Consider the following 11,673-nt stretch of genomic DNA (forward strand, 5'->3'; position numbering starts at 1 on the left):
TAACCTAGAGAACCCATCATAGCACCAGTTTCTTTCCCCCACTCCTTCGTCCAAAACACTGCTAAGGGAAGAGGAGGATACTGTCAGGGCTACTTCATAGACTTTTAAGCTAAATGAGAAAGACTTGTAGTGAAAACAGAAAGCCAAATATTAAATGAAAAGAAAAAATACTGGTCTTTGTAGAGGGCTTGAGGTTCTTTTGAAAAAAGTATTTTTCTTCTCCATAAATTTAATACCATAGACCAGTTCAGCCAGATACTTCTTTCCTGAGTTTAATTCCCCCAATGCCTCTTATTAGCATATTCTCTCCCTTCATGGCTCCTTGTATCTATCAGTGCTGATTCTGTAGGCAACAGGTGGTAGGGAAGAATCCAGAACCAGGAGAACTATACAGGACTGGAAAGACAAAGTGAGAAACATCGACAGCAGTGAGACATCCCAAAGGAAGTCAGTGCTGAGAACTTGGATCCAGGTGTAAGCAATTTGGAATGAAGATATTCCAAACGCTGACATTCACAGCAAGATTCTAGGTTTAAGTCAGAGCCAGGGACCTGTGATAAAGCAGAGTCAAAATCTATGTAGAGAGCCTGTTAGAACACAGATGAAGGAGGTATGTACAGAGTCCACTCATATACTCAAATCAGGTGTCTGGGAACTAAAGGAAAAGAGATCAGATAAGAGCCTTGAATAGTAAAAGAGGACCTTGATACTAGAGCCTGCATTTGGAATTTGACTTAATTATTTTTTTTCTAATTCTTATCAATCCAGAAATAATCTGAGTTAATATAAGGGCTGAAGCAAATAGTGGTTCTTAACAGGTAAATTCTGACAGCTTGATTTTTTTTCTTTTATGTTAATCTTCTTTCCTGCTGTCTCTTCACTGAACAACTTAAAAAACTTTTTCGTATCAGGAGAATTCAGTTTTGGTCATTCTGTTGATGCTCCTCTCCCCTTTTTAACACTCCATGTCCTTCTTAGGTATAGGAAACTCTTTACCGCTGTATTAATCCCCAAAGCTTCATAAGGAAACCCTCACCTTTTTTTTAGTTAAAAGCTTAAGATTTAAAAGGTTTGCCCAGATTTTCCTTTCTCTACTGTTGTAAGAGATCTTATTTATTTTCCTGGTTTTTAGGGGCTTTTCGCTTACTGTGCCCTAGTCTAATAAGCTCTTCCCTGTGTGGTTTTTTGGTTTAGTTTTGCATGCCTACCTCCTTCTCATAATTTACTTTTAGAGGCTTTCTTTAACCACTCTATCTATAATATAGCCCCAGCATTACCCTCTTATAATACTACTGTGATTTCTTTATAGAACTTACCTCTAGCTAGTTTATTTTCTCTCTATCCTTTCTAGAATGATCTCATTTGTATTGATCCTGTCTGTATTTCTTGTGCCTAGAACAGTGCCTAGTATGTTGTAGACAATCAGTAATTATCTTTTGAATGGGTAAATGAGAAAGAAAAATTACTGACTTGATTTTTATGTTTATCAATATTTATATGTGGTTAGCTATATATTAGCTAATGTATTTCAGTGGATTTATAGATTGATTAAATGCAGTGAGGTCTCCACAAACAGATTTTCCTATATTTTATGTGCTGAAATTTGTTTATATCTTGATTCCAAAATAACTTGTTAAAATGTATAATTTAAAACCTGTGTTTTGTAAGTTTTTCTTTGTAATAAGAAATATGAAAGCTGCAAAAGTTGCATCAGAAGAAACGTGTAAGTTTTAGGGGAATTTCTTTGATTAGTAGAAATCTAGAAATACTTTTGAGTTTCTATTAATACCCACTTAAGCACTTAATGCTTAAAAATCTGTTTGGCAAAGAAAGCATAAGATGGTAATTGATGAGCAGCCAGATTTTAAGTATGAAAGAAAAGAATGCATGACAATGAATTAAGCCATAAAAAGGAGAGAAACTGGACATTTTAACTGTAGAAGCATTAGATAAGAACTGAGTGTGATTTGAATATACAAAAGGAGGAACTAATAGGAAAAGAATGCTAAACAGTGAAGAAAAAGGAAAAAAAGGTGGTTGTAAGATTCCAAAAGAATAGGAAGAATCAAGGATGTAGGATAGGTTCTGGGAAAGGACAGAGATTTACCGAGACAGATGAAAAGGAAGAAGGTAAGGTCAGATGATGCCTTTCAGTTCAGTCGCTCAGTCGTGGCTGACTCTTTGCGACCGCATGAACTGCAGCACACCAGGACCCAAACCCATGTCCATTGAGTCGGTGATGCCATCCAACCGTCTCATCCTCTGTCGCCCCCTTCTCCTCCTGCCCTCAATCTTTTCCAACATCAAGGTCTTTTTCCAGTGAGTCAGCTCTTCGCATCAGGTGGCCAAAGTATTGGAGTTTCAGCTTCAGCATGAGTCCTTCCAATGAACACCCAGGACTGATCTCCTTTAGGATGGACTGGTTGGATCTCCTTGCAGTCCAAGGGACTCTCAAGAATCTTCTCCAACACCACAGTTCAAAAGCATCAATTCTTTGGCACTTAGCTTTCTCTATAGTCCAACTCTCACATCCATACATAACTACTGGAAAAACCATAGCCTTGACTAGACAGACCTTTGTTGACAAAGTAATGTCTCTGCTTTTTAATATGCTGTCCAGGTTGGTCATAACTTTCCTTCCAAGGAGTAAGCGTCTTTTAATTACATGGCTGCAATCACCGTCTGCAGTTAAAGTCAGCCCCTGTTTCCACTGTTTCCCCATCTATTTGCCATGAAGTGATAGGACTGGATGCCATGATCTTAGTTTTTTGAAAGTTGAGCTTTAAGCCAACTTTTTCACTCTCCTCTTTCACTTTCATCAAGAGGCTTTTTAGTTCCTCTTCACTTTCTGCCGTAAGGGTGGTGTCATCTGCATATCTGAGGTTATTGATATTTCTCCCAGCAATCTTGATTCCAGCTTGTGCTTCTTCCAGCCCAGGGTTTCTCATGATGTACTCTGCATATAGGTTAAATAAGCAGGGTGACAATATACAGCCTTGACGTACCCCTTTTCCTATTTGGAACCAGTCTGTTGTTCCATGTCCAGTTCTAACTGTTGCTTCCTGACCTGCATACAGGTTTCTCAAGAGGCAGGTCAGCTGGTCTGGTATTCCCATCTCTTTCAGAATTTTCCACAGTTTTTTGTGATCCACACAGTCAAAGACTTTGGCATAGTCCATAAAGCAGAAATAGATGTTTTTCTGGAACTCTATATGGCACCTTTAAAAACAAACAAACAAACAGGTAGGTGGCTCAGTGGTAAAGAATTCACCTGCCAATGCAGGAGACGTGGGTTCGATCCCTGGGTTGGGAATGTCCCCTGGAGAAGGAAATGGCTACCCACCCCAGTATTCTTGCCTGGAATATTCCATGGACAGAGAAGCCTGGTGGGCTACAGTTCATGGAGTCACAAAAGAGTCAGGCACGACTTAGTGACTAAACAACAAAATTCACATAACATTTGCTGTATTAGCTGTTTGAAGTGTACAGTTTATTGATTTTTAGTATATTCACATTGTTGTGCAACCATCAACACTGTGTAACTCCAGGACATTTTCATCGCCTGATAAAGCAAGCCCACGCCTGTTAAGTAGTCACTCTGTCCTCTGGCTCCTGGCAGCCACCAGTCTACTTTCTGTGTCCGTGGATTTGCTTCTTCTGGCCATGTCATAAAATGGGATCTCATAGTATGTGGCCTTTTATGACTTGCTATTTTCACTTTGTACAGTCTTTTCAGTGTTTGTCCATGCTGTAGCATACATCAATACTTCATTCCTTTTTTTGACTGAATAATAAAAAAATAATAATAGTGTGTGGATATACCAAATTTTTTTTTATCTGTTCACTCATTAATGGACATTTGGGTTGTTTCTACCTTTTGACTGTTGTGAATAACGCTCCGTGAATATGCATGTACTTGTGTTTATTTGTGTATCATGCAGAATTATATATTTTGTACCCTCGTTCTGAGCTTTTATAATTTTGTCTGATTTTAAATTTAAAAATTGGTTAAAAATGTAGAAATAACAGTGCTAAACGTTCAGAACCATTTATTCCAGTGAATTTGTCAGCGTTTGAATTTTAAAAATGAAATTAGATTTTCTTGGAAAATTGCAAATTCAACTAGTATTAAATTTTCCTGATTTTGTTCCCTGATGTTAATGGCTAGCATTCTGCATAGTTCTTGAACTATTATGTGTCAGGTGATTTCCATAACCCATGAGAAATTCTACTGTTGTTTTGAACTAGTAGAGACTGGCAGATTCTTTATCATCTGAGCCACCAGGGAAGCCCCATTTCCATTTCTGTGGGAGAATAAATTACAAATTTCAATTGATTTGGGAAAATTTTAAACTAATACATTGAGAACTATCGCTATTCACTTGCTCTTTTGCTCTACATTAGTATTATCCCGTTTGTATGCATAGGTCTTCTCCCTTCCTCTACCCTTTTTCACACTTCTGTCAGCTTTCTGTCACAAAATGTGTGCAACCTATGTCTGAGATTACCAAATGTAATTTGATCCCTCTTTCAAGTATTCAGTAGGTGTAATATTTACCCCCACGAAAGTTAATCTTGGGTTTGATAGACGATTATTCCCCCTTCTCCAACTTCCAGTTTCAGAGTTAGACACTGGACATTCTCAGTATAGTCTGAACCAATAATTACGACAGTGATAATATGGTAGTGAAAAACCAAGGTCAGACTTTTCATAGGCTCACTTTTGTTATACATGCTATTCTTTTATCATCCTGAAGAATGTTTAGTTTCTTTAAATTTAAAATTAAATCTAAAAATATTGCCTAGTTCTTTTTTAACTACAGAGTACCTCTGCTTGGTTCAAATGGCATTCTGTTGTTTTGTTTTTCTTTTCCCCTAAGCTCCTGATTTAGATCTCAGCTCCTTGAGAGCAAGGACAGCAAAAAAAAAAAAAAATACACACACACACACACACACACACGAGTAAGAGGTGGCAACCCACTCCAATATTCTTGCCAGGATAATCCCATGGAAGAGGAACATGGTGGGCTACAGTCTAGGGGGTCACAAAGAGTTGGACACAACTGAGCAACTGAGCTTATATATAGTTTGTTTATTTTTTAAATGCCCTATGGTGGTGAACCCAACAACTTAAAAATAATGTTACCATACCTCAGTAGCAGGTTGTTAAGACTAAAGTAGCCAATGAGGTATAGCTGTGAAATCCCAAAGTGAATTGCTATTTATGACATGTATGCATTCAAAGGAAGAGATTGAGAACATGTTCCCTAATTCTATCTTCTTACCCTAAACCTAGAGGCTCCTAGAGGAGTCACAGGTCACTTCCCTCTATAGAGATGCATCTGTCTGGATCAAGGGAATTATAGGGAAGATACATGAAAACCACTCCCAGCCCCTAAGGTAAATAAATTATTTTTAAACTGCCAGTACCAGAGAGCACAGAGAGTACAAGTTCAAAAAGAAATTTTCTGTTCCCTTAACACTCCTGCTCCTTCCCCATGCCCTTTGGAAAAATTAAAAACTGACAAACTTAGGAGGAGGATTCTACTTAGGAAATACAAAAGTTGGACAGATACCTGCTCTTTCTTTCTCACTTTAGACTTCTAATCTAACAAAGTTTTTAGCTGAGTGAGAGACACCCTGATTTTGTACTTTATCAGGTTTGGGGGTTTAATTGAGCCCTGCATACTGGGGAAGAGAAAAGATTCATGAGCCTAGGTTAGCATAGTGTGTTTGTAATATAACTGAGCCATCTAGGAGGAGAAAGTGCAGACAGGTTGAGTAACTGTTTGCAGTTAGTGATTTCGGTGACAATCACCTGGGGACAAAATCTAGAATGAAAAGATGAGAAAATCTACCAAGCTTGGTCTCTGCTTTGAGGAGCCTTCAAGTTGTGTTTAAGTTATGTATGCATGTCAGATTATATGTACTTTATAGATGTGAAAAGTACCATAGCTTTAAAGTACACAGAGTATAGGTATTTCTGTCTTCTTTGTTTTCACATGAAAGTTGTAGATTTTTTATACTGAGACATGAAAATGACAATTTAGATTTCAAGCTGAACTAGTTATTAGTATCATTAATTTTTCAAAACACTATCAAAAATATAGGTATAAACTTTGAAGGCTTCCTTGCTCAGACAGGAAGCACTACTTCAGGCCGTATTACTTGCTTGGAAAATATCAATAAATTGCTATTTCTATGACAGGTATGTGTATAGCTGTTAATATCACTGATGTTTTAGGAGGAATCTGTAGGAAGTCATGTGACTACACTTTCTGTACAGCTTCAGTCCCCTTCCCTAAAAACATTAGTTCTCTGTGTGTGTGTGTCTTCCATTATTATTTCAAAATAGTGTCAGAAGCAATTTGAAGAGATTTAATAGATTCGGAACTGCTGATGCTTAGATATTTAAGGAGATCAAAGTTTTGGAAGTCCATTTCGAGTATGGATTAGAATTAAATATCTTCAAATCAGAAATTAACTGAAGGTAAATTTTATATTAATGTGCCAGAGAGATACAACATACAAGTAATCACATGTGATTATTTTTATCTTTTGCTGAAAAACTTGAGTTGTAATTTTTTGTGTGTGATTATGCAAATAAGGAAATAAGCTTCAGTAAATATGGAGTTAAGTGACTTGAGTTAGAGACAATTTTAAAATTTTAAGGTAGTCACGCATAACTTAGTAGTTCTAATTTCTTTCTTTACAAGTGGAGTTGAAGGCAGAGCACATGGAAAGATATATTTAGTATGTCTTACTGCTGTTCTTGTTAAACTTGCTAATTCTACTGTTTGGCAAAATGAAATGGGTTTTTTTTTTCCCCCTTCTGTATACTAAAAAAATTAATATTTGATTTAATAGTCAAATAATACCCAGTTTTCTCTTAAAACAAAGATAATTTGAATATTGAGTGGTTCAACAGAGTATTAAATCATAATTCTTGAAAACTGTACAGTTATATTTGAATTAAACATTAAGTAATGATATCTAGTGGTAACATTTCCAAGTTCAGTGAATTTTGCAAATTTGATATTTACTTTACTAAATGTAGACTTCAGAATTTATCAGCTATCATTAAAAAGTACCATATTATTAAAAAAAGTTTTCTAGAAAATTGTTTAACTTAAAGATTTTTTCCATTTTTGTAGAAAATGAAGGCTCTTTGATTTTATTCTAAATCTCTCTTCTACAAAGTGTTAATTCAAGCACATGTTACCATTGTTTTTTTTAATAACTAGAACCACAACTAATACCTATAAACAATAACCATTGGCAATCAAATAGACTTAATAGTAAAACAGTGTTAAAGCTTATATAGTTATAAACTTTTCCCAGTCAATTCAAAGCCTTAGTTGTGTCAGTAAATGAGTAAGACTCAGGTAACTGCCCTTAAAGGTACATGATTGATTGTTGGTCTCTGTGTTTAGAGTATTTCAGAAGGGTTGACTACAGACAGCGTTCTTATTGAAAATGCTAACCTGTGTGAACAGACTCAGGAATCTGCATTTCAAACAAAGGCCTTTAAAGTTTAAAAATTATGCTCTACTCTACACAAAGTTTAAGAATTATAGTATATTTTATACAAAGATCATACAATAAAATCTGTTATTTAGTACCTGAGAAAATTATATGTATAAATTTATTTCATGTATTCACATACATATTAAGCACTTGTTTGGGAAGGAACAGATAAAATCAACCATAAGCTTTAAGCTTCCAGCATGCTTCTCAAAAGCAGAGACAAGCTGAAGTGGTGTGGTACTCTATCCTAACACTTGGCATCTTAAAATGCCTAACATTATTAACATCTTTTAACAAAGCAAATGTAATATCCTGAATATCTTTTATTTATTATCAAATGGTACATTTGCTAAATGTTTAAAAAGGTTAGTTACATTTACATAAGCTACCACTGCCCTGTTTTCATTTCCAGCTATTACTCCTATTGGATGTTACCCTTTCATTAAGCAAGTTTCCCTCGTTATTGAATTTACCTATGAAATTAACTTAAAATACTGTTTTTTACCTCAGAAGTTAATGATAATGCTCACATATTTATCTGCTACTCAGAATCTCATTTATAAAATAATTTTCTCCTCCTAGGTATTTGGAGTAGATGACAATCAAGATTATAATAGGCCTATTATCAATGAAAAACATAAAGATCTGATAAAAGATTGGGCTCTCAGTTCTGCTGCAGTAGTAATGGAAGAAAGAAAACCACTGAGTACACCTGGATTTCACAACTCAGAGGTATACACATCTTCCTCACATCTTTTACATGCGCAAAATATAAATATTTATCATTTGCTAATTACAGCTGACCCCTGAACCACACAAGTTTGAACTGCACAGTTCCACTTTCACACACAAATACATACTACAGTAGTACATGATCCACGGTTGAATCCAAGGATTGGAAATCGCTGATACAAAGGGCCACCTGCAAAATTATACATGGAATTTTGACTTCATAGTGGGTTGGAGCTCTTATCCCCCCTCGGCCCTCACTTTTTTCAAGGGTCAGCTATATATTATTTCAAGCAGTTAATATGTCCTCTTGTAAAACACTGTAATATTTTTTTATCAGTCAGTGAAAATGTTAAATTTCATAGCAGTTAATGAGCTGTATGCTCACTATCTCTGACATTGAGATAAAGTGTGTATATATAAACACACACACACACACACACACACACACACACACACACACTTCATATACTTACTAGAAGGTCATGTATTTGGAATGGAAAGATCTATCATGCAAGGTTGTGCCTGATACATACAACTTAAAAACCTAAATAAGTGCCCTTGTAGTGCATCCCAGGATTCAACTAGAAAGGGTGGATTGGTTGATGGTTTACGGAGTCAGTGTAGTGTAGTAGAGCTTCTAAGACCTGAGTACAGATCCTAGAACTGCCACATCTAACAGAGTACCTTTGAGTCAGTCATTTCCCCTCTTCTCATCTTCAGTTTTCTCATCTATGCAAATGATATTTTTCTAAAACCTATTTATAGGGAAGGATATGAAGGATAGAAAGTACCCAGCAGAGTAATTGTCTTAGATTTATGCAGTCAACAAATGTTTATCCCTTTACTAGAAATGTTATTAGAGTTTCGTTGTACACTAATATATTGGAAGAAATGTAAAAAAAAAATTATATATGACTGAGAAGTATTATAATTTATTCAGCTAACAAGATCTAACATTCAGTGGAAGCTTTCTGCGTACCATTTTACAAATAATGAAACTGAAGTATGTAGAAATTAACTTGGTCAAGGTCTTAAAACTCATACCTTGTGAGGCCAGAATTTGAACCTTAAAGAGCTTTGATGTGTTAACCCTTTCTCTTATTCATTAATTACCTTTCTATTAATTTAAAATATACAAATAGTAAATATATACTAAATATAAATTAAATCAAGGTATAAATAAAACAAAATATAAATGAAGTATTTGTGTGAAATATATTCTTTATAGTCAACTAAATTCAGATAAGTATTTGCTTATTAATATAAAATTTTTCCCTTTATGGTCTGCTATTTTCTGAAAACTGTCAAAACAGTTTTATTTTGATGTTTTTTAAGATGCTTAATTTACTTACTGAAAGCAAGTGATACTTATTCAAAGCAGTGTTTTGGTATTCTGATTAATTTAGAAAGGGTGCTGGTGACTCTGAACTTGTTGGGACTCCCTCTTCTCTTCTTTAACCCCTCAGCCCATGCCAAATAAATTTATATATAGCCCAACTATGTACCTGCCTTTGAAGGAACCACCTAAACTAGCCATTTAGAACAGTCTTCACAGAATGGGTCTACATAAATGTGTGTCTTTGAAACCCATTCTGTTGTGGGTATTCCTAGAATGATGTGAGTGGCTCTGGTACCTCCTTCAGTCTCAGAACTTTGAACAACTCCCACAAAGTCTTGGTGGGAATTCAAAGATTCTGCAGGCTTTGGTATCTTTAGGCTTTACTGTATGTATGTCACTTTGTATGCAGCTTACTATTTTAATCCATTATTCTTGAAATCATATAGTATATAGTCTTATGAGATATTTATCAGTTTTTAGACTGCCATTTGACACTTTTAATAAAATGCTTTCTGAAATAATTCAGAGTAAAATTTAATCAGAGTTTTCCAATTCTTAGTTATCATTACAGATTCAGTACTGAGCATTGACTTAAGTTTCTAGTGAGGAAACATTTTTTTCTATACACCTAGATCTTCTATCTTAAATACATAGATTGACCTGGGCTTAAGAATTACCAATATATAATCCATATATATGGAACCATATCATGAATTAAATTCTGTTTCATATCATATCAATGTATGACAAAACCCACTGAAAAATAAAAAAATAAATTAAAAAAATAAAAAATAAAAAAAATAAAAATTTTCACTGGGAGGACCCTGAGGAGTCGGGTGGAGAGGGAGGTGGGAGGGGGGATTGGGATGGGGAATACGTGTAACTATATGGCTGATTCATGTCAATGTATGACAAAACCCACTGAAATGTTATGAAGTGATTGGCCTCCAACTAATAAAATAATATTTAAAAAAATAAATAAATAAATAAAATAAATTCTGTTTCACACTTGACTAATCATTTGCCTTAAAGACAGGTCTAGATGGGACAGGTCTATGTTCAGACTGGTTAAACAAAAATTCTTAAAGATTTAAGTGAGTTCTAGCTTCTTCTGGAAATACTAAGTATTTAGGCTAAAGAAGCCTAAAGCTTTGGGCTTGTATTTGAAATCCCTGAAGACATGATCTGGCAGATTTTAACATGCCCTGAGAGTGTTTAACCAGTCTGATTTATGGAAACATTTAAAGGACTGAAGAACAACTTAGAAATAGGTCTTAGACTCTCTGTTCTATAGAATGGAGTAAAACTAACTTTGCTGTGCTAGCCATGAAGCTATTGTAGTACACCTAAGTTTATTTAGCAGCAGTAAATTTTAAGCTCTAGGAGTTTATTTTAGTACCATTGTTAGTACTTAATAAGTACAGAAAACTTTACTACATTCACTGTAATAATCTTGTAGTTAAAAGAGATTCCCTCGAAAATCTTTATATATAAGGAAATATAACAAATGATAGTATATCAATGTGAGGTTTAAATATTGCTTTATATGATATGTTAAAGGGAATTTAATGACTAAATGAAATTCTCTGAACATGAGAACAGACTTGACAGACTAGTTCATTTCATTCTTTTATTTCTCTTCCCTTAGGAAGGTACATCTTCGACTGGAAACAAGCGTTGGGTTTCACAATGGGCTAGTTTGGCTGCCAATCACACAAGGCATGACCAAGAAGAAAGAATAATGGAGTTGTCTGTACCTGTTCCTTTAGAGCATGGTATTTTCTTTCCTTCTTTTTTTTTTTTTGTGAGCCATACCTCAGTTTTTAAAATACTATAAGCTAAGTCTGTGTAGTGAGAAGTGAATTAAACCTAAATAAATATATTCACATAATCTCAAGCTACTATATATAGATTTTATTTTTACTAAAAATGCAGACATCATTAATGTAACCCTAACTGAAAATAGAGGTAATTTGTAGATGAAGTGTGTGTGTGTGTGTGTATACTCACAAAAACTTATATATGACTATATGTATATAACATATATACATGTGAAAATTTAAAAATAAGACTAA

At 34.8% G+C, this 11,673-nt stretch overlaps 1 protein-coding gene across 15 annotated transcripts in view; it reads left to right on the plus strand.

The window, feature by feature from the left end:
• CEP170 (centrosomal protein 170) overlaps nt 1-11,673 on the plus strand; it is a 132,979-nt gene that overhangs the window by 85,505 nt on the left and 35,801 nt on the right. For 13 of the 15 annotated variants that reach the window (XM_065935630.1, XM_065935624.1, XM_065935629.1 and 10 more), the window contains 2 exons: nt 8,110-8,259; nt 11,247-11,373. In XM_065935630.1, the coding sequence (XP_065791702.1) occupies nt 8,110-8,259; nt 11,247-11,373 (277 nt within the window). The remainder of the gene's footprint in view (nt 1-8,109; nt 8,260-11,246; nt 11,374-11,673) is intronic. The other 2 variants (XM_065935632.1, XM_065935639.1) reach the window with 1 other exon arrangement.

This window comes from Muntiacus reevesi, chromosome 5 (genome assembly GCF_963930625.1).
Source record: "Muntiacus reevesi chromosome 5, mMunRee1.1, whole genome shotgun sequence".
Lineage (NCBI taxonomy): Eukaryota > Metazoa > Chordata > Mammalia > Artiodactyla > Cervidae > Muntiacus > Muntiacus reevesi.